This window comes from Branchiostoma lanceolatum, chromosome 11, assembly GCF_035083965.1.
Source record: "Branchiostoma lanceolatum isolate klBraLanc5 chromosome 11, klBraLanc5.hap2, whole genome shotgun sequence".
Taxonomy (NCBI): Eukaryota; Metazoa; Chordata; class Leptocardii; order Amphioxiformes; family Branchiostomatidae; genus Branchiostoma; species Branchiostoma lanceolatum.
This window is the reverse complement of record NC_089732.1, coordinates 3,181,771-3,205,456: the sequence shown is the minus strand read 5'-3', so window position 1 is coordinate 3,205,456 and position 23,686 is coordinate 3,181,771. Positions and strand designations below refer to the sequence as shown.

The following is a 23,686-nucleotide window of genomic DNA, read 5'->3' as shown; positions in this document are numbered from 1 at the left end:
CCGAAACAAAATTTCTACTACTTCAAGACATCCTAAATTGTCTTAACCTCATTAACATGCCTATTCAGAGCTTTGGTATAAAACCTGGTGTTCTCAGTTCTACCGTTAGTCACTGACGAAAGACAGTGGATGCTGTCTGAAATGTCTGACTGTTTCAAAATTTTATCCAGTTGCTTGGGTAATTATTTTTGGCGTATCTGCTCCTGTCTTATTTTTTTCTCAGAGTAAAATTTTTAATTGTATTATTCAATAGTTACTTTTAAAATCAGATGTGTTTGTCTCAATACATTGTGGTAAAAAGCACAAGAAGCTTAAAATGAAGCTTAGACCAAAAAAAATACATGCCAAAGAACATCCAAACGTTTGTAGTAATGAGTTAGATTTTAACCTTTCTTGTTGGGATAGCCCAACTTGTTCCAGAATCTGCCGCTGCTGAATATGCTGCTACAGCAACAGCAGCCAGGCCTGGGCTCCCAGAACCCACAGATGAATCCACAGGTGCCAAACGGGATGCTATGTCCTCCTCAACCACCCGCTCCTTCACAGGTAAGAAGACATACACATGAGGGCCTGCATGGGGGGGTCCCGACAACGCTCTACGCTAAATTCGGAGGGCTGGCTACGTAAAACGCTAAATTCAGAAAGCCTCCCTACGCTAAATTCAAAAAGCCCCCCCTACGTTCTACGCTAAATTATGGAGTGGTCGGCAACGTTCTACGTAAAATTAAAACGGCCGATTACGCTCTACATAAAAGGGGCATGCAGGCCCTCACACATGTAGAGAGAGACCAGTAGATGGACTTGTCCCTCTCCATAACCCATTTGTCTTAACAATTAAGTAGTTTGTACAAGTCTAGCATGCATATCAAGACTACAAAACGTCCAAGGCTTTTAACTTCATTTTGTTTTTATTACCGTAACTGTTACAGTACTCTTTCATCAAAACAAATAGCAACAAAATTGCATTCACATTGTATGTTCGGAGTTACATGTATCTGGTATGATTGTCATTTTTGCAGCAGCAGATCAGACAAGGCTTGCTGGGGGATGGTCCCACCCCCCTCCTTCCAGGGGGGTTGAACAAGTCCTCCGTGAACGCAGCACCCCCCAGTCTGTCCCCCCCTGGAGATAACAAGCCGCTGGACATCCAGGCCACACTTCAGGCCTTACTGACTGCACTGGTGAGGAACGGTTTATTACTACCTTTGCCAAGGTTATGTTTTTGAGTGTGTGTGTGTTTGTGTTGTGTTGTGTTGTGTTGTGGAGTGTGTGTTTGTGTTGTGTTGTGTTGTGTGTGTGTGTGTGTGTGTGTGTGTGTGTGTGTGTGTTTGTGGTCTGTGTGTGGGCACGTGTGTGTGGTGTTTGTGTGTGTGAATATGTGTGTGTGTGTGAATATCTGTGTGTGTGTGTCACTGTGTGTGTGTGTGTGAATATGTGTGTGTGTCTCTGTTTGTGTGCACGTGTGTGTGTGTTCATGTCTGTTTCTGTGTTTGTATATGTATGTGTCTGTGTGTGTGCAAGTGTGTGTATCTGTGAACATGTTAACTCGAAAATGCCTTGGTGGGTTGTCTTGATATTTGGTATGTTGGAAAGTCTTGATAAGACCTCAAAATGATTAGATTTTGGGTCCCCAAGCAGCTCTCTAAGATACTTCAGCAGAACCTCCAGTTTTCATATCTCGTGTTCTGCAATCCCTCATATCAGTGTACTAACTTGAAATCATTCGTCATCAATTCTTTATAGGGCCAGCAGCAGCAGAACCAGGGAGGGAACCCGAACCTGTCAGCCCTGATCAGCGTCCTTGGACAGCTGCAGAGCTCCGGACAGCTGCAGAATAGCACAGCCAGCCAGACAGCTCAGAACAGCACACAGAAGAACCTGCTGCTGTCCAGCGCACAGGTCAACCAGGGTCAGGGGACGGACAAGCCTGCACTGCTGGGACAGGGACCGGGGATGGGTGTTCAGGGGGTTAGTAGTTAGAACTTACTGGTCTCTTATCTGTTTTACAATTGTACACAGAGCAATGTAGCCTAGCTAGTGCATAGTGAACTAGACCTTCAGATCAGGGCAACCTAGCCTATATCCAGGGCAATATGAGACCCTTAACGCTGATTGGTCAATATCTTAAGCTCAAGTTAGAGCGCCCTGCACTAGGGAGGCACAGAAAAGGTATAAAAGGAGGAGTGGTCCGATCTCTGTCATTCTTGAAAAAGACAATAAAGTCGAAACCGGTCGAATACCAGTCTCCGCTGTCATTTTCCCAAGAACTACAAATGCTGTTTTACAATTGTAGTTATGTTCACACTCCACAAAATCCATGCAAATCAATTTGCATCAAATTTGTCAATGCGAATAGCTATCGATTCGGGTGTGTTTGCACCTTCCATTGAAACCGCGCCCTTGCATTCACACCCAAGGTTGCAAACACAGTATTTATTCTGACCCCCGGGGTCTATGACGTGGGTACATAAAGAAGTACGACCAAGATACTAAATAAAACTGAAAAGACCTGGTAGAAAGTCGAATGTGAAAGAAATCCAAGACTGTAAATTGTGCTGTGCGGTGTTGGAATATGTCGAGAGGTGGATTGGATCTAAGTCAATCCTGTTCACCTTCAGGAAAGTCAATTCAATTGGCCCTTAATGATTAATGTGAATTGATTTGTATAGATTTTGCCTAAGTTGAATTTCACTGCATTGTGCAACATAGCAGATAATGATCACCAGGGCTTACATGGTGATTATTAAATTGCCCTCTACATGTGTATGCTGAGACTCAATAGTGAGGTTATATGTCCATCCTTTGTGTTCAGGGACCCAATGCAATACTGAACCTTTTGGGGCAGCAGAACCAGGTGCAGTCCCAGCCCTCACCAGTAGGGGTCTCTGCTGGTCTGGTCAATGGCTCAGGAGGCCAAGGGTTGAACACTGCCAACAACGTCAACAACAACAACAATCAAGGTAAATCTTACAAGTGTCTAGGGATGTTTAAGTCTATGTTTAAGTTTTTATAATCCATATATACTTATGTCTGATGCCAAACATTGTTTGCTATTTTAATAAGAAATCAAAGATCTCTGTGATTCGAAAAAAAAAAAGGTTTTCTCACAAACAAACAGAAACACAGAAAATAAAACAATACTGCCGAATACGTAAGTCATTATTGTGAACAGCACTTTTTGGATACATGCCATAACCGTTTTTCATCATTTTTTCCTCAGCCATTGGCCCCCAGATTCCCCCTCTGACCCAGGCTGGGGGTAAGAAGAAGGGTTCCCTGCTGGGCGACCCTCCCTCCAACCTCAAGTTCAGCAACAACCCGTACCTGAACTTGGCCTCTGTTCTGCCGACTAGGCCCACCATGCTCCAGCCACCCCCGGGGATGATGGACAATGGTACAGCCCGAGGCAACGGTGCGACAGCGCCACGGATCGGGCTGTTGGGCGTGGCTCCGCCAGGATTCTTACCGTCACAGAATGTAAGATACGATGCTGTAAATGCAGAAATGTTTACGGTGGATTTAGCTTCGTGGTTTTCGCTGCGAACTCTTCAGTGCAAACTTGAAACCAAACTGTAGTGCTACTACTTTCAAACGCAAACTTAAAACCACCGCCAACACTTCATTTTTTAAAAACCACTGGTCAGAAACTTAAATACATTAACTGTATTAGACAGTTTTTTTAGTCATTTTGTCTTGTCTGTTGAAAAGGATTTGAGATACATTTGGCATTCCAAATAGCAAATTGCAAGAAGGTATTTCAAGCTCTATATAGCCTAAGTTTCACCTGTGATGAAAAGATTATTCTCTCCTACTTTATTCCAGCCGCAGTCCGCCGCCCCCACGTCGGAACCCCCAGCAGTCTCTGCCAGCCAGCAGCCGCCCCAGCAGGCCCCCCTCCCCACCTCCCAGCAGGAGTACAGCCAGAACAGCCACAATAAAAACTTTCTTCTCTCCTACTTTATTCCAGCCGCAGTCCTCTGCCGCCACGTCGGAACCATCAGCTGTCTCTGCTAGTCTTAACCCTTAAGCTGCCAGGTTTTTTAGCCAAGTAAAAATCAAAAATGTTTGACCCCTGACCTCCCTCACGAAACCCGCGAAACACCCGGCGGCGCTAACTCCCCTAACTTCCCGGCTTCGCGCGCTACACGCACACAAAGCTGTTTTGTTCTGGGGAATACCCTATCCCGGTTATAACCGGGTCCAGCACACAAGGCATATTTCTGTATCCCTAATTAAGTCGGGACTGGCAGCTTAAGGGTTAAAAAATGTTTCTGGAAATTTCAGGTTGCTGTTTGAACACCTGGATATAGATATTTTTACTGGCAATCTTTAAAAATATTTTGATGCAGATTGAAAGAAGGTATTTCAAGCTCTTTACAGCCTACATTGTAAGTTCCACCTGTGATGAAAAGTTTCTTCTCTCCCTCTTTGTTCCAGCCGCAGTCCTCTGCCGCCACGTCAGAACCCCCAGCTGTCTCTGCCAGCCAGCAGCCGCCACAGCAGGCCCCCCTCCCCACCTCTCAGCCGGAGTACAGTCAGAACAGCCACAGCTTCCAGCAGTACCAGCAGCAGGGGTACAGCAGCTATCAGGAGGTATGGATGCCATATCCTGTCATGCTTAACCTTTAGCACACTAAAGTAGTCAGAACAGCCACGGTCAACTTCCAACAGTACCAGCAGCAGGGATACAGCAGCTATCAGGAGGTATGGACACCTTATCCTGTCATGTTTAACCTTTAGCACACTAAAGTAGTCAGAACAGCCACAGCTTCCAGCAGTACCAGCAGCAGGGATACAGCAGTTATCAGGAGGTATGGACACCATATCCTGTCATGCTTAACCTTTAGCACACTAAAGTAGTCAGAACAGCCACAGCTTCCAGCAGTACCAGCAGCAGGGATACAGCAGTTATCAGGAGGTATGGACACCATATCCTGTCATGCTTAACCTTTAGCACACTAAAGTAGTCAGAACAGTCACAGCTTCCAGCAGTACCAGCAGCAGGGATACAGCAGTTATCAGGAGGTATGGACGCCTTATCCTGTCATGCTTAACCTTTAGCACACTAAAGTAGTCAGAACAGCCACAGCTTCCAGCAGTACCAGCAGCAGGATACAGCAGTTATCAGGAGGTATGGATGCCATATCCTGTCATGTTTAACCTTTAGCACACTAAAGTAGTCAGAACAGCCACAGCTTCCAGCAGTACCAGCAGCAGGGATACAGCAGTTATCAGGAGGTATGGACGCCATATCCTGTCATGCTTAACCTTTAGCACTCTAAAGTAGTCAGAACAGCCACAGCTTCCAGCAGTACCAGCAGCAGGGATACAGCAGCTATCAGGAGGTATGGACGCCATATCCTGTCATGCTTAACCTTTAGCACACTAAAGTAGTCAGAACAGCCACAGCTTCCAGCAGTACCAGCAGCAGGGATACAGCAGTTATCAGGAGGTATGGATGCCATATCCTGTCATGTTTAACCTTTAGCACACTAAAGTAGTCAGAACAGCCACAGCTTCCAGCAGTACCAGCAGCAGGGATACAGCAGTTATCAGGAGGTATGGACGCCATATCCTGTCATGCTTAACCTTTAGCACTCTAAAGTAGTCAGAACAGCCACAGCTTCCAGCAGTACCAGCAGCAGGGATACAGCAGTTATCAGGAGGTATGGATGCCATATCCTGTCATGCTTAACCTTTAGCACACTAAAGTAGTCAGAACAGCCACAGCTTCCAGCAGTACCAGCAGCAGGGATACAGCAGTTATCAGGAGGTATGGACGCCATATCCTGTCATGCTTAACCTTTAGCACTCTAAAGTAGCCAGAACAGTCACAGCTTCCAGCAGTACCAGCAGCAGGGATACAGCAGCTATCAGGAGGTATGGACGCCATATCCTGTCATGCTTAACCTTTAGCACACTAAAGTAGTCAGAACAGCCACAGCTTCCAGCAGTACCAGCAGCAGGGATACAGCAGTTATCAGGAGGTATGGACGCCATATCCTGTCATGCTTAACCTTTAGCACTCTAAAGTAGTCAGAACAGCCACAGCTTCCAGCAGTACCAGCAGCAGGGATACAGCAGTTATCAGGAGGTATGGATGCCATATCCTGTTATGTTTAACCTTTAGCACTCTAAAGTAGCCAGAACAGCCACAGCTTCCAGCAGTACCAGCAGCAGGGATACAGCAGTTATCAGGAGGTATGGACACCATATCCTGTCATGCTTAACCTTTAGCACACTAAAGTAGCCAGAACAGCCACAGCTTCCAGCAGTACCAGCAGCAGGGATACAGCAGTTATCAGGAGGTATGGATGGCACATTCATTCATGCCTAGAATGTTATTTTTCTGTCAGCGTTCGTGTATGTGTGTCCTCTCTCTGTGAACATTATACAATGTAGCTCAAGAATGCCTATTTGGTTTATCTTGTTTTTTAAAGGGGCCAAATTAATATTAGGGCGTTGAAATTCGGATTTTCAAATTCAGTTTTCTAGTTCTTTCTCTGCATAGTAAGCTTAAATAGATTTATCCCATTGCATATCAATCTTCATGTCATACCTTTTTGCACCATGAAATACCTCCCAAATCCAACCAGAACAAAACAAAGGCCTTTAGTTAATTGTGTCTAAGACAGTGCAGTTATGAATGCCATTATAATTGTTTGAAATTGATAGGTTATATTTGGCTAAAGAACAATTGTCCTCAGAATAGAAAGCAAAACATCTCCAGAAATACCGTTCAATATTTTATTGAATTATAAATGAACAGTCAAAAAAGATGCATACATTGTCTTCCAAATCCCAGTGGTTTATCTATTAGTATTAGTAAGTTCATGTCAATGCAACTCATTTTTACTGTGTGTGTTTCTATGTGTACCCACAGCAGTACCAGACCCAGATGCAGCAGTGGTATCAGTATCAGCACAACGATACCTCACAGGCCTTCAACCAGCAGAGCGCAGAGGTAAGTGTCAGATTGTCTATAGAATTCATTTTTAACATTCACTCAAAGAAATGTTAACACGAACAGTAAGAAAGGCACAAAAAAATCATGGAAATGACAAAGAATTGAACTACCAATTTTCATTGACAGCAATTGAATTGGTCTATTATATATCAGACGAGTATAACAGGCGTCACTTTCTTTACGGGAAAATATTATTAATTCTAGACTCCAGCCCAAAGCTCAAATGCTTGTAATAATTACCCGATTTACTCTTAATCATATTTTTATTTTCAAAACATAAATCAGTTGTTTTGTTACAAAGTTCAGACGCATAATTGTCCCCTTCTCTACAGCCGTCAACAGAGTACTACCAGCGGGCTTACGAAGCGTACATGACCAACAACGGCTTCCCTCAGGAACAACAACAACAACAACAACAACAGCCGCCCTCGGCAGTCTCCCCACCGCAGACTGGCGCCAACATGCCCAATAACCTGGTACAGGCTGCACAGCAGGCATACAGCTATCTCAACAAGTTCATGAAGGTAAACATGGCAATGGTACATGTATGTCACTTTGTAATGACATGTAGTGTAGTGTAATGTGTCCAGTTGTTAGACACTAGCTAGCAGGCCTACAGTTATCTCAACAAGTTCATGAAGGTAACTGTGGCAACGTTATGTCATTTTGTAGTCAATTTTATGTGTAGTATCGTGTGGTGTAACGGCTACTAGTAGGTGTTTGGTCGAAAACCCAGAGATCCTAGGTTCGAATCCTGTCATGCCACCCATCTTGTGCCTTTGGGAAATGCACTTCAGGTTCCTCACTTCAGGTGAAAATGAGTACAGGGCTCGAAATTCATCTTTGGGAATAGGTGCACTGGTGCACCCAAGTCAAAAAATTGGGTGCACAGAAAGAATTTTGGGTGCACCAGATAAAATAAAGTTGAATGTTCTTCAGAACATAATTACAAAGTTTAACGCTGCTGCCTCTCTTAAGAACTTCAATCTGTAATTCTATAGCTAACTTTAAAATTTCAAACAAATAATACATTAAATAAAGTACAGCAAAAAGTTATCATGCTGTTTTTTATACTTATATTTCAAGAATATTCTGTATACTAGTGTACAATAGTACCTTAACCCTATAGGCTACAAAAATATATAGGTGCACCAGTGCACCCACAGTCAAAAATTAGGTGCACAGCTCCAATTTCTGGTGCACTGGGCGCACATGCACCCACTATTTCGAGCCCTGGAGTACCTTCATGTAGCTTCAGTTAGGGACGTCCCTCAGATAGGACGTTAAATTAAGATCTCTCTGTAGTGTTCTCTATGTACTCCAGACCTTCTGACAAAATCAGAAAATCACTATCTGTACAATGTTCTAAGACTGAAACATAAGTGCAGTGATGTAATGTAAGTTCTCTGTCACGTTATCCCCACTCAGAAACAGCAGGAAGGCAGTGTGCCGACAGCTACCACCGCTCAGCAACCCCAGCCCCCACCTCCGGGGACAGACGCGCTGATGTACCAGCAGTACGCAGCCGCTGGGTTTGGACAGCAGTGGGCAGGGCAGTGGGCACAGTCACAGGTACAGGTACAGCTGGCTGTCTTAAATACACACATACACACAAACTCACACACACTGTTGTACCAGCAGTACGCAGCTGCTGGCTTTGGGCAGCAGTGGGCAGGGCAGTGGGCACAGTCACAGGTCCAGGTACAGCTGGCTGTCTTAAATACACACATACACACAAACTCACACACACTGTTGTACCAGCAGTACGCAGCCACTGGGTTTGGGCAGCAGTGGGCAGGGCAGTGGACACAGCCACAGGTACAGCTGGCACATACACACACACACACACACACACACACACACACACACACACACACACACACACACACACACACACACACACACACACACACACACACTGTTGTACCAGCAGTATGCAGCAGCCGGGTTTGGACAGCAGTGGGCCGGGCAGTGGACACAGCCACGGGTACAGGTACAGCTGGCATACACATATACTCACACAGACACAGACACACACACTCATACAGACACACACACACATACACACGCACACGCACGCACGTACCAGCAGTACATAGCTGCTGTGGTACAGATTACAGTCTCAAACACAAGGACACACACACACACACCATTCCCTGTAAAAATATACATGTACCCTGCTACTGAAACAGCACGAAAACTTAGTATGTGCCACTGTGTTCCACAAGGGTCTGAACGAATGAACCCTTACGAATGAACTACTATAAATGGTGTGTGACAAAAAAACAAATCTCTTCTTCTCCACAGAATCTGGACCAGGCTGCTTTGCAGCAGTCTCTCCTCGGCACGACTCCCATGATGCAGCAGGGCCTGCTGGCCACGCCGAGCGCCACGCAGCAGGGACTTCTGGGGGCTTCCCCACCTGGACCGCAGGGGCTGCTGTCAAACCTCCCACCAACAATGGTCCCACCTGCCAAACACAACTTCCAACAGGTACGGAAACTCTTGTCCTAAACTAATCCATCAGTGGTAGCTGTTATGTTCAAGGAAGACTCTTAGCTATCTTTCTGTAGATATGTTCTGAATATAGAGCTACCTTAACTTTAAGTTTACCCTTGCATTTTCTACAAGAGGAACAAAATCTGGGAAAATCTTGTAGGCCTGCATTATGACCTCATCTCAACATACAATGTACATGTAGCATCAGGCAAAGGTACATGTACTGGTACAGAGCTTTAGTTATGTCTGGAGCAGTACCTGTACCCGAACTATTTGACAACGTAACCTTTGGTCTTCAATGACGACAGAAGCAGTATACATTAGAATAGAAGAGAGGAGAATCTGAAATAAAAGATGTTCCTGATTTCAATTTCTATACATTTTTTTTTATTTTTCCTGAGTGCAGAAATTACATGTTAAAGTACTTTGTGTGTAAGAAAAATGGTTTAATTTTTGTCTCCATTCTCATCTAGACTTGCATAATGAAATGTCTTGTATGATTATGTGGTAGTTTTGTCATACCTACGCTTTCAAAAAGTATGATAGTGTCTAATAGTAATTTGGTTCACTGACATCTATAATGCATTATGTTTTGTGCTTTCTACACATGCTATATCCTCTGTCCATCCCATTTTATCCCGTTTTTCAGTACATTTAGGCAACATGTGATTTTTTGTTTGTGTTCCAACTTCCGTTGTATTCCTTTGCTGATTGACTTACTTATTGATTGATTTTGATCTTGTATTTTTAGCCCCAACATCCCGTTTTGTCCAGAAAGATGGTTAGATACATTTTGTTCTTTCTCTTTATTTGTTTGTTTGTTTGTTTGTTTGTTTTCTTCACCAAATCCTGCATATTTATTTGTTTCACATCCTGCATTTGTTTGTTTCTTTGTTTCACCAAAGCACTGCACTGTAGACTGTGTGTCTGTGTTAATGTATAGTTTTCACCACCTCCCTGTCTGTGTGTTGTAATATAATTCACTCCTGCCCTCTAGTGGTATCATAACAAACTGCAGCTCCTTGGTATCCGAGATTGCTCAATAGTAAGAGGGGAGATGTTTGCGGTGGTTTTATGTTCGCAGTTTTTGCGGTGACCTCTTCGCAAAAATCTTTGTTCTGTCTTCTACCCCCAAACTCCCTCGTGTCATTTGTTACTGAAAACTTACAACCGCCACGAACGCTCCATTTTATCCCTTCCACAAAATTAAATCCCTACAAACATTTCCCATTTTACAGTAATAGGCCACTACGTGTACACATGCATATTATGACTGTTGATTATTAAGTGACAAGTAAAGCGCTTATCAACAAGCTTTCGACCAGTCCTCTAGTCCTTCTCAAGTTGATTTGACCAGAAGTCTATGTCACTTGACATCAGTGTGACAGTATCGACCCCTGTCTCTGTTGAGGGGTGGTCTGTTCAAAAGCTTGTTGGTAAGTGCTTTACTTTGTGTATGGAATAATCGTGAAAATTTGTCAATATATCAATTACTGTAACAGATATACCTGCATACGAATATAAGTACAAAATTATTTTAACAGACTCCAGCGCAAAAGCGGAAAGCGCCCCACCTTCTCCCATCGCCAGAGCCTTCTCCGGAGAGCGGATACATCGGCCAGCATTCCCAGGGGCTCGGCGGGCACTACGCGGACACCTACAACATCAAGAAGAGACGAGCGTAGAACGGCTCTACATTCCTCCGAGTTACGTTGACACATCGAAGGTATTCTGGCTACAAAAGAGACATTGAGAAGCTATTCTGGGAACAGAGCTGGCTATAGGGTGGTTATCCCTTGCCGTCTGGCTAAAGGAATGAAAAGGGGAATTCTGGACACTCCTCTGCATTATGTTGAGACATTATTGAAGGTATTGTAGCTACAGCCACCCACAAAAAGGTCTGGGAACACGACTACTTGTATCTGGCTATAGGGTGGTAACAACTATGTGTTATTGTAAACCACCATGCAATCACTTGCTGTCTGGCTAAAGGAAATCCTGGCTCTGTAAAAAAGGAAAAAGTTGTGCAAAATCTCTACTTCCAAGATGATGGGCAGTGAGATAGACTTGTAGAGATATAAGTCAAGGCTGTGCAGTATTGTTGGATAAGTTTTTGGCGACACCTCAGGGGCGAGGCTTTTTTATGAGAGGTCTTCCAGGTAGATAGAGAGGATGGAGATGTCTAAAGAGACAGGTTGTTGTCTCTAACGTAGTTGAGGTAAAATGGTTAGCTTTGTATTTAATGCCCTGAAGTCGAGTTTCTACTGACTGCGAAAAACGTCCGATGGCTTTGAGACATTTTGCACATGAACTTTGGTGCCTGTCAGATTTTGAAAACAATGGCTGAATTTGAGCAGTGTTTTTTTAGCTTGAAAGGTTTCACACGAAAATTTGGACCATTTTAAGGATTTGAGGCATTTTTATACCATTTGTGATGACAAAGTAATTCCTTTCAAACCATGACACCAATCGGATATTTTTTAAGAGCCAAAACTTTTATCATTCTGGTTAATTCTGCCATGGAAGATTTTCTGACTTAAACCCACCTTTAGAATGGATGAACATTTCTGAAAATCTGATATTGTTTTTTCTTCTAATCGTTAGCATTAAGATTAGTTATCGCAGATTTTTAGATATCTAGAATTCCAAGGGTCCTGTCTTCCTGTGTAAAGTGTGCTTGTTGGTAAAGCTGTTTTTTTTGTAACTCCGTTCTGGAGCTGTTGTGAAGCTGCGCCACCTATCAACTCATAACTGAAGTGCAATGCCTTTTTTGTTAGAAACAACACCTAGTCTTGCAATCATGTCAGACATTTGAACAACAGGAGGTTTTTAAACAGCAATAGGATACTTCTTTTCTCCAGATTAGTTATCAAATCTTTAGTTTAAACTAGTCTAGGTTGATAAGTTAAGAAAAAGCGGTTAGTGATCAAAATTGGTAACAAAATGTGGCAATTTATAACAGTGATTTTATAACAGCTCCAAAAGTTTTCAGTCCCTTCTCTGCTGTCATAGTCTATATCTTTTATAAAAGACAATGTTGACGTCGAAAATGCAGTAATGAAAATCAAACAGCCATAACTATTTGTGATTTTAGAATTGATTAACACAAAGCCATCTTTTCTCTGCCAAATGCAGTCTAGGCTACGGTGGATTTTCATAGATGCCAAAATAGATGCGGAAAGTAACAGGACATAACTTTGTATATATTTATATGAAAGACAATAGATGCAATAGGGGTTTAAGCCCAACTGGACACAAAAGCAAGTTCCTGAGAGATTTAAAGACAAAGAGCCAGTTTGAGATTGGTTGAAACACTTCCTTGCGACTCACTGAAAGACAACATCTCTTTCTTTGAATACTTTTTTTTTAAACAAGTCACTGAATGGCTCTATACCATTGAAACTGCACCGATTCCTACTTTGGAAGAGTCTTGCAATGTATGTTAATGTATGGCGTTGCAGTGCCACCTATCACAATATTTCTGAAGTGCAACTTGATTAGAACAAGGGAACATAAATCGTCCCCAATGCAATGGCTCCTATCCTTGGTGTTTTAGCCATCTTGAGGAACAAGTTACTGCAAACATCTTTTAATATCCAACAAAAGTATGAAGTGCACTTCCGTCCGAAGTAGCTAGGGGGCACTTGAAAAGCATGGCCACACAACGTTTGCAGTTATCCGACAACTTTTGTATGAACCGTATGTGCATTAACCCGTGTGTGGTGAGATTCCGTAAAGTACGTACCCACGCCTGAAATGTAAAACTGTACGTGTGAAGATCGAAATGCAGTATATGTATATTTTGTAACCTTTAAGCCAGTCTGATATTATTCGCAAAACTATGCTATATCCTTATATATCCTGCATGTTTACTAGATGCTAGTGATATTATGCTGTAGATAGTAGAGTAGTATAGAGATAGGCCTGATAGTGCCATGAAGATTTGGCTATTCTGTTCATCTTTACTATAAACTGCTGTACAGACAAAAGCCATTTAGAACTCCCTTATCCTTCTTTGCCTCTAACTGTAGCCCCTTATAGCTTAAAACTTTTACCTTAAAACTTTTACCTGAAACCTACATGTACTAAAACTCGACTAGTTTGTCTAATGTTGGTAATTTGAAAACTGCTTACCTGACAGTGCCTCACTGAACAGTTTTGGATGCCTTATATGTCTACATTTTTTTTTCCGTTTTTTTCACTGGTCTATCATTGTCATTAATGTAACACCTAACCACCCCTGTTTTAGAGTGGTCCTGGCCATACAATACTGTCATTTTTGGCGACACTCCAGGGGTGGGGCTCTACAGATGTCTACAGTTTCATAGTCGCCTGTCCTTTCAGGTTATCCATGCATTCGTTCATTCAAGAACTTTGCAACGAGCAAGAAAATCTCTTTATCTCCGAAGCTCTGTTATTTTCTGGAAACATCAACTAGAAACAGGCATCCCATGCAATATCTGAGAGTTGTTTTTATGTACTGCTGTTATTTTTGCTGCTGCTCTGTAAGTTTGCTATCAAATATCTCTTCTTGGATGTGTAAGATTACCTAACATATAGGCAATGGTAATACATGTATAGAGTGCATCCACCTTGTACATTGTATTCTTACATTACCATTATATCTAGACATGTTCCCATGCAATATCACATTGTTCCAACTTAAAGGTAAGATTGTCATTCTAAAAATCATTGTCAACCAGCATGGAATTCATGTACAATGTACTTCCACTGTTTTTAAGTGATGAAGTCAAAACTGTATATTTTTTCGGGGGTATGCAGTGAAGCATTGTGGGAATGCAGCGAAGCATGATGGGAAAGATTTACTCACTACGATACTGACTCCCTACATGTTGCAGTGTTCATAGTGAGATTGATATAACTGTCAGTGCAACTTCCTAGATATGTTGTATACTACATTCAAGTATTCTACCAAATGTATGATATCACATCCTTATAACTGTAGCCCACATTGCACCATGTATTTCTACATTAACACAATCATATAGAATGGTGTATATATACACATATATGATAGACATTTCTAAATGCAATTTTGCACTTTGCCACAAGCTGTCTTTTCTTTTTTCATGCACATGGATCTCGTATCGTTGTTCTAATATTTCTTGGCTGTCCTGTTTTAACTAGAGGCTGGTTTGAGACAGACATTTTAGTGGTTATCTTTCTGGACTGCACCTAGTAATTGCGCCAAATTATTGTGGCCAAATTTCACCAATTTTACAATGTGGTCACCGTGACTTGCGACGCATGAGTAAAATATGTGACCCTACAAACAAAATTGCCGCCCCAGGAATATCACATTCTCAGTTCCGGCTCCAAACCCGATACAAGATAACTTTATTGGAATCACAATATTGCCACTGAATTAAAAACAAAATGATTGAAATTCATCAGAAAAATATTTGCAGTGATTGCAGAGTTTTTCGCCATTTTGCGGCCATTTGAAAAAAAATTCAGGTGACATTAGTTGGGGCCTGTTTGCGCCGCTTTTAGTCAATTTCCGAATGTCTTTTGCAATTTGGCTCAACATGGCACAACCCAGTGAGATAAGCTCTTTATGTCTTACACTTGCATGTTTGATGCGAAATCACTGTCACAACTTTAAGCTAATTTGAATCGCCAACTGCACTCTCTTTATCCTGTCTATATATTATCCTTTTAAAAGTTGTTGAATGAGTTCTATAGTTCGAAATTCTGTTTCGTGTCTACTTCAAATGTTTCATTCTCTCCACACAAGTTTTCTGTGCAGTCGAAAGTTATTCTCTGTTTTATTGTCTGTGGTGACAGAATTGTAGCATTTATGGTCTTAGTTAAACACTGGGCAATTGGATAAAACTAATTTGATACATGTTTTTTTACACATTGACTAAATAAAAATTACCAAGAGTGGTTTTTAGAAAATGATTCACTCACAATGATTGTTTGAGACTTAGAAAATCGGTTTTATCTAATAAATTAAAAAGCGATGCTTGCATAACTCTCTATTTTAACCTATTGCCCAGAATAGTTCCATGTAAATGAAGGTGGTTATTCAATCTCTTTACTGTCGTTTTATTCATTTGTACCGTCTTTTGATTTCCAGTTAGTGTGTAAGAGTGGCATGACTGTGTGGAGGTGCCGGCGTTGCTGTGTATACATATATACTCAGGAAATTTAACCACACAGCTTCTAACACTTGTTTTTACTTCTTATTGATTAATCACTGTTAGTAGTTTGTTGAATATTAATTAAAACATTTTTCTGCACTATAAAGTCGTGTCCCTTTTTGTTTTTTCTTCTCATTCTTGCCAAGTGTGACTCTATCTTCGAGGTGCTTCTTTATCTTGGACCATTCCATTTTTCCATGGGGGTTCGTGGACACACCATGCGCAGCTGTATCTGCATGTCCCATACTGTTGTTTAATGTCATGTCCTTCCAGTCTGGTATCCACCCTATTCTAGCAATGGTTCGCTCCTTCGATTGCTTCCCTGTGTAGTAGCCTGGAACCTGTTGAATACCTGCCGAGGGTTCTGATTGGCTCAGAGTCACACAGTCCTCGCAACGGCATGGTAACAGGGTTCAAACAGGTATTGGACGTTTGATCCCCGTTGCGCTGCTCCTAAAAACTAAATGACTACCAAAAAAAATGCAGGACTTGAGGGCCAAACATTTCCATGGGGACACACTGTTCTGTGTAGCCTGGTAGCCAAACCTATTATAGCTCCCAAGTCTCAGAGGAGAAGAGAGAACAGAAGAGACTTCTAGGGAGCTAATTATAGGTTTAGATACCAGGCTACAGTCTGTGTAGAAGTGATCAGAGGAGCGAACCTGAGATAGAATACCAGGCTGATATCCTTCCATATTCTGCAAAAAAAAACTGTCGCTGCTAGTAAGACATGTCTGTACATTCAATTTACAATCCTGCAACTTTTGACAAAAGAATTGTCCACATTTTTTTCATTCCCAAGAATCCAAACCAGAGTGGCAGTTAAATGTTATCCGACAGATAAGTTGAATAATGGAGGTTTCATATCACCACATTAAAACTGATTTGTTTTCTTCCTACAAATGCTCAGGGATATAGGCTTATTCAAACATTCAAAGGATTGAGATGAGAAAAAATGTTGTGTTGTAAACCATAGAAATGCCGAGCAATGTTTTTTTTTTTTTTTCAAGTTGTACACTTTAGATCCTCAAATCACAACTCTTTGGAGAAAAATTACTTTAGGTACACATTTTTTATAGAAGCGAAATGCAAAGTTAACATGTACAAGACAGTAGTAGTCAGAATTATTATGACAACACACACACAGGTGATAAGCAGACAACCACAAAGGTGGTAATTGCCAAGCAGATGTTGGGGGAAGCTAAATCGTTACGTTTTCGTCTACTGTGTCAAACTGGCAATTTTCACATTGATGTTTCTGAAAAGAGTACTAGTACTCCCATACCAAATTAAAGACCGTGTTGGAATGCAACCTTTTGTATGCAGATGTTAAAGAGACAGTTAAACACCAAAAACAGTAGCAAGGAAAATATAACGATTTAACCTCTCTAAACATTTGCTTGGAGATTAGAAGGTACCATTTTGCATACATCTTACACACAGTACCTCTCATTTGCTCAATTCTGTTGCCTATTCTTTCTCCAGAGAAGACCAAAACACATTGTTAAAATCTGCTCATAAAAGCCTGTGGTTTTTTTTTACACATACAAATTTTTTTCTAGCAATCTCTTTCAGCCTGGGTGACATCCGATTACTACAAAGGCTTCTTTACTCCCCTGAAAAAAATTGTTTTTTTTTTCAGAGGAGTGAGTGTAGAAGCCCCGGTAGTTTATCAGATGGCCCCCAGGCTAGCATTCTTTAGCTCCTGTCCTTTTTTCAAGAGACGGTTCTCAATTTTCTCTTTCTGTCCTCTTGCGAAATGCATGCTGGCATGCAACATTTACCTCCCCAACATACAACTACGTACAGTTTAATAAAACCATCAGTTTGTATATTGTGAAAAAGAAGCTAGTTTTGTACGTACCTACTGTAGATATTTTGTACAAGACGATGACTTCAAAATAAAGCTAAATTGTGTACAGCGTATTATTTGTACAGCTGATCGCTGCGGAGAAATGCAAAGCACCAGGTTTGATCTTTCATATTCACATTAAAGCAAGAAGTGCTTAGCCAGGCTCTCTGGGCCTTTTGGGGGGCTTAAAATACACTTTTGACTTCTTTTTGTACTGGTCTTTTTTGTACCTCAAAAAAGACACAGAGCCTGCTATGGAGGCTAGGAGTGCTGTGGTATTTACTTAGCTTATATTCGTATGAAGCTTCATATGTGGCGGTAATCGACATATTGATAAATCAACTTGAGAGGAACCAGAGGACTGATCGAAAGCATGTTGGTAAGCACTTTACTGTGTGTACCAAAATAGTATGTAAATTTATTGATATTGAAATATTTCACTACTCAAAACTATGTCTTCAGCACATACCCAGAATAATGCACACAAGACACCTGGCGATCAACCTGGCTTTAAACGAATTGTTAATTAATTCTTTTTAGATAAATAAGGCCATGTGGATTTGATTATATTGATGGCATCCGCACGCGCATCAGTTTTCAACTGCTCAAAAAACAACAGTATCCACAATACTTTTTTCATCAGGCATATCAACTGCCACCTAAGGACTACTTTATCATCAGGCACATTGATTGTGACAGTAGGAAACTTGTATCATACCTCATGTCAAAAAGAACAATAAAGATTCACAGCTTAGCTTACAAGGATGTCTTTTACTGCGTTGGTAGGCCATGTTGATTTGACTATATGGATGACATCCTCTGGGAACCTAAAAACTGATTCGAGTGTGCGAAAAAGAATTCTTTGTCAAAGAAAAGTTGCCTTCATGAAGAAATATAAATGCATATAGTCAGGTCGGTTAAACAAATGAGTAAACACACATGTATGGTAGACCAAACAGCAGATTCTTCATGTATTCTTCAGTCCTTGACTTTGTAATTGACTTTGGCGTTTTACGACATTAGTATCGTTTTCCAATATATTTTTGGGGCAATTTGCAGCATGTATTTTACAGCTGCTTTGTATGATTTACAGTATGGCCAGAAATATTAAGGGAGAGGCATGAGTTTCCCGCGCACTTTGAACATCCAAAACGCAGGGAGTTGGTACACATCGTCACCGGAGATACACGGCTCAAAAGCGCCCCGCAACGGTCAAAAATATTACTGCAGACAGAACGTCGTACATCAGCGGCAATTATTATTTCTGTCGCTAGAGGTCCTCACAGATGTTAGTGACACACTCGACACACTGCTTATGTATGTATATACGTGGCAAAAAAATCTACATTAGTCTGGTGGACATACTGCGACGTTATTAAATATTTAGGTATTGTTGCAGAACAAGGCAAAAGGTTGAATAGTTTTAACCTTTAACCTCATTTCGAAGGTGAACCTTACAAGACTTATGTTGCGTTGCTGTTTTGAGGAGATCTAAGAAGTGCAAGTATGATTCGTTTGTTATTACACTATGTACCTGAAAGTAACATTAGTCGTGAGAAATATCCCCGTATCTTTTACATGCTGTCTTCCCGACTGACCGGAAATTCATCGTAAAGATATTTTTGTCCGTCACGGGGCGCTTTTGAACCGTGTGAGTTGTTGATTGAAGCACGAAGTATTAAACCATCGAATTACCGACACCCACGACTTCTCTTCTTTACTGTGTTTTTGATTGGATCTCCAGGGTACTGAGCGAGCCACTCTATCAAAGAAAACAGAAATGTATGAATGAAATGTAATGGTAGTAGAAAAGATGTACACTAAAGTATGTAAACCATTAAACAATCAGGCTGGATTGGAACTTTGCTGGGTCTTTTTTTCCTGTCCGGTCGTCATATAAAAAGCTGACGTCACTTCCAACTGGCCCATGCTTGAGCTGCACTTGAAAACTGTTAAACATTTATTTTTTTAATAGAATTTACCTTCTCGGTGTCTAATTTCCTTCAATATGTACTTTTGTTGGCGAGTTAAGTATAAAGTCATTTAGAAATTGCCCGTTTTAGGTTGTTTACCTTCTATAGGACAAACCAACATACATTTCATCATTTGGATAATCAGGATTGATTACGACTCATTTCCGACTTTGTCATCATTAATCAGTAAGGAAACGGTCAGGAAACGGTTGGCATTAAATCCAATGGTTTTGACCGATTGTCGCGTTTTTCGCTCGCACAAGCGTCGGGAAAAAGCCTTTGGAGGTCAAGACTTCGGTTTGACTTTCTCCACGCCCAAGCACTGTTGCTGCATAACTTCCCCGCACTTTGAGATCCAAATCGCAAGAAATCGGTAAGTTTAACGTTAACGTTACATATCGGAGATAACATACACGGCTTACAAGCGCCCCGCAACGGTCAAATATAATATTGCAGGAAGAACGTCATTTCAATCACTTTTATATTTGGTTTTAATCAGGGGAATGTCCAGCAAGTTAGACTGAAATGTCCATGTTTTCAGAAGATTTCCCTGTCTTCTGTACACACAAAACAGCGATATCTTTTACAGGCTGTCTGCTGACTGACCGGTGATTCATTGTAAAGATGCCGGCTGCAATAATATTTTTTGTCCGTCACGGGGCGCTTTTGAACTGTGTGACGGATGCGTTGTCTTTATTCTCCGATTTTCATAGTGTACGGGGACACGTGTAGCTTTAGGTTTCAGTCAGGAAATGTTCAGAATTATGTCGTACTATTGAATGAGTTTTCCAGACATATAACACGAAGATCATGCTAAATCATAGGATACTTTCGTAAAAGTCGGGAAATAGTTGTAACATAGCCTAATGATCCAGATAGTGTACACTGTATGTTGGTCAGACCATTTAACCTCCTTGGTCAGACGAATCATCTTTTGCCGTGTTATCATCAGTCACAGAGGAACTACACGTATCTCTATTTGCTCGTTCTTGCCAACATGGGCTACATGTTTCACTATTACATGAAGGGCTAAAGGTAAAGTATCATTACTTGTAGCGGTCCTAGTGAACAATGGGACAAACAAAACAACTAAAGCTATGCTACCAACGAATATTTAGTCTACAAAACAGTTAATCATATGAAGCTATGCTACTACTAAATATGTCGTTTACATGTCACTTCTATTTAAACAGGTGTGTACGAATCCACTTATTCCTGGCCAATCCTCAACGTTTTCCATTTCTATCAATTTATTCAGTCTTAATCATGATCACCTGTATCACAGGTGGACATGAACATAATTTACCCACATTGATCATTTTTATGTTACCATATGAATACATAACCGGTCGAGTGTAAACTATATGCCTTCATTTTTGTTTATTTTTCTTTTATTTGAGACTTACAAGTAATTTTGGTGCACGATAATATCAATATAAATGTATACAAAGCAAACAGCCGTGCGACGTAGGTGTCACTGATTTGGAGATGCAGGAATTGAGTCTTTGGTCTATGTATCCAAGCCTGATTCTTACCATAAACAGAACTGCTCGCTTGTTGACTTCGCACACGCCTCTTCCCTTCCCTCCCCTGTTGCTTCCCAACCCTATGGCCGGGCTATGGGCTAAGTTCGCTTAGTGATATTTGTTTCGACGAATACCTAGGCGATCGGCTGGCATGGCGGATTTGCTGAGGACGGCTTGCCCTATGACTTGTTGGGAGGGCTTAGCCTGTCTGTTGATAGCAAAGTCCTCATGCGTTGGTTGGAAGCGGAAAAGAAATCCAAGTGTCTGTATCTCTTGTTGTGTACCACTTGCACGTGCACTTGCACACTAACAAACTAACAAGGGGGGCAGGTAGCAAACCTTCACGTGGTGCCCCCTGTTAATCCCTCGCGGGAGACCAATTGCTACACAAAGTAACTTGCTGCTATATGAAAGGTTGGTAAAAATTACATAAACGATATGTCCTCATTTTATTGAAATACACCGGAATGTTTTTTTAGATTTTATTCCTACTTTCTCAAAAGCAGTGATTAAAAGACTGCTGATTGGACGTCAACTCACAGCAGTATTTATGTCACTTGTGCGTATACCCGTTGCGTGTGAGTTGCGCATTGGCATTTTTTCCATACGCCGCCGTGCGCACAATACGCGTCTCACATGCATCTCAATCGGTTTGTGTAAGTTTTATGTACGCCTACATGCGCACAATACGGCCCAGTAGGCATGATAGTTTGGGGTATGAACGAAATTACGCATATACGCAGGTTATACGTTATGAATATTTTTTGATTATTTTGATCTATGTGTGAAGCACATCTAACATATGAATAATGAAATGTGAGCCACACATTCGTCAAAATAATCGAAAAATTCCACAACTGTTGTGCGTACGGCTGCGTATTGAATTTTGTCCATACGCAACTTACACGCAACGTGTATACGCACAAGTGGGACGGGGGCTTTACGAATTATCATTGTAACGTTATGCATACAAATTTTTGGGATGCAATTAACAGAAGTTCTGCAGGTGTTTCTCGCACAGGTGACCCCAGCTGACCTGCATGTCATGGCCTTAATGGCAATATACCTCCTTGAGCGAACACAGAAGCTTTCGACATTTTCAGAAGATGAACACAATCCAGCGAGCCTTTCATTTGGTAAGTACCATTTGAGATCGTCGTAAAATAGACATGATATAGCTGCTGTTATAATTCACACCTCTACCGTTTGTGATTCAGCAGTCATCATTCCTGCTTTCAAACTTGCACACCTACGATTATCTCTTGAATGGAGCCCTTATTCTAAATATGCTCACTTGGTTTATAAGTACTGGTTACAAAGAATAATAGTTTACAGAAACATCTTTACATTGTCAATATACTACAATAATTATGAACTACTTGGATTCAAGTTTTGCTCGCTTCTTTGTCATATAATAATATAAGAGCAGATATAAGTTAGAGTAAGAGGCATTTTTCTGACTCCCTTCAAGTGTATATGACTTCGTGTAAAATCTTGACAGTTCAATCATACAACATGAACAGACGTTGATTATCTTTTGCAGTTACTGCAAAATTGTTTCAGCACAAGAGATGATCAATCCACCGTCTTCATGGACCGAAGGAAGCTGTCGATGATGCTGACAACGGGAACCACGTCATTGCATCGAAAGATCTTCGCACGAATACAGAAACGCGCAGGAATAAGCAACATTTTCGGATCCAATCCGGTAGCCTGCGTGTCATCCTGTTTCAGGTCCGGGGTCTATCTTCCCAAGGAAAGTTTTCTCTGTATGATACGATAACAATCTCTGTATACAGGTCGCTTTAGTTTTTCACATTGTTAATTAAAGCACAGAGCATTAAATCGTCGAATTACCGACACCCAGGACTCCTCGTCTTCACTGTGTTTATGGCTGAATCTTAGTTGCCATAGCAATCAATGTATTCAGATTAATTACACTCACCTGTGTTACAGGTGCATATGAACATAATTTACCCAAATGGTCTTTTTAAGTGTCCAAACCACAAACGAAAGATGTTTGGTCTTAAGGTACTGTAAAGATTTGCGGGGATGTAGGTGGGGCTGGGGCACAAAAGGTCATCAATTAGATTAACGAATTTGCATACAATATTAAACGTTGTATTGAGGGCAGGGCTAGAAAAATCAGGGAAATTGTGGGAAAATGAACTTATAATGAGTAAAATTTGTATGTTTCTTGCATAATGCGACATTGTGTTACGTGACGTCTTGCGACACAGCCTGGCGTAGCCAGACCAGCCTTAAGGGCACCGCGAGGGCCCTAACTTTTTTGAGACACTAAGTTCCCAGACAGAGAACTAGTGATCTCCTAAGCCATAGGACAGCTCAGCTCAGCCGTCCAAGGCTCGCACATGCCAACCCACTTGGGCTGACATCTTCTCCCGAAAAGGGGAGGCTGTCGTGCAAGGAACGACATAACTCAAAATCAGCGTGTCTAAACCCCAGTGTAGCTTCGTACAACTTTTACTTGTGGCCCAAGAACAGTAAATAAATAGGAAAGATTTTGATTCCTCCCCGCGAATATTGTCTTATTTGTTTATTCGTGTCTCTTCAAAGTGAATAGTATCTCAATATGCACGTTTTACTTCATACTATATTACTGTCTGTTGTTGTCTTGCCCCGATATTTTCTATTCTCTAGAAGAGTCTAGGCTACTTGGGTAGATTATGATAATGTCCTAG

General features: G+C 41.4%; 1 protein-coding gene and 1 long non-coding RNA gene across 2 annotated transcripts in view; both read left to right on the top strand.

Annotated features, from left to right (window-relative positions):
* LOC136445109 (ribonucleoprotein PTB-binding 1-like) overlaps positions 1-15,739 on the top strand; it is a 48,193-nt gene extending 32,454 nt beyond the window's left edge. The window contains exons 9-21 of the mRNA XM_066442969.1: positions 406-546; positions 1,020-1,181; positions 1,744-1,968; positions 2,813-2,960; positions 3,221-3,477; positions 3,823-4,009; positions 4,394-4,593; positions 6,884-6,964; positions 7,300-7,491; positions 8,396-8,539; positions 9,275-9,460; positions 10,218-10,247; positions 11,011-15,739. Coding sequence (XP_066299066.1) covers positions 406-546; positions 1,020-1,181; positions 1,744-1,968; positions 2,813-2,960; positions 3,221-3,477; positions 3,823-4,009; positions 4,394-4,593; positions 6,884-6,964; positions 7,300-7,491; positions 8,396-8,539; positions 9,275-9,460; positions 10,218-10,247; positions 11,011-11,151 — 2,094 coding nt within the window. The 3' untranslated portion in view covers positions 11,152-15,739. The remainder of the gene's footprint in view (positions 1-405; positions 547-1,019; positions 1,182-1,743; positions 1,969-2,812; positions 2,961-3,220; positions 3,478-3,822; positions 4,010-4,393; positions 4,594-6,883; positions 6,965-7,299; positions 7,492-8,395; positions 8,540-9,274; positions 9,461-10,217; positions 10,248-11,010) is intronic.
* Positions 15,740-22,054: 6,315 nt separating this feature from the next.
* On the top strand, positions 22,055-22,844 carry LOC136444857 (uncharacterized). The gene is made up of 2 exons (XR_010757341.1): positions 22,055-22,120; positions 22,528-22,844. It is a non-coding gene; the product is annotated as an uncharacterized lncRNA (long non-coding RNA).
* The last annotated feature ends 842 nt before the right edge of the window (positions 22,845-23,686 follow it).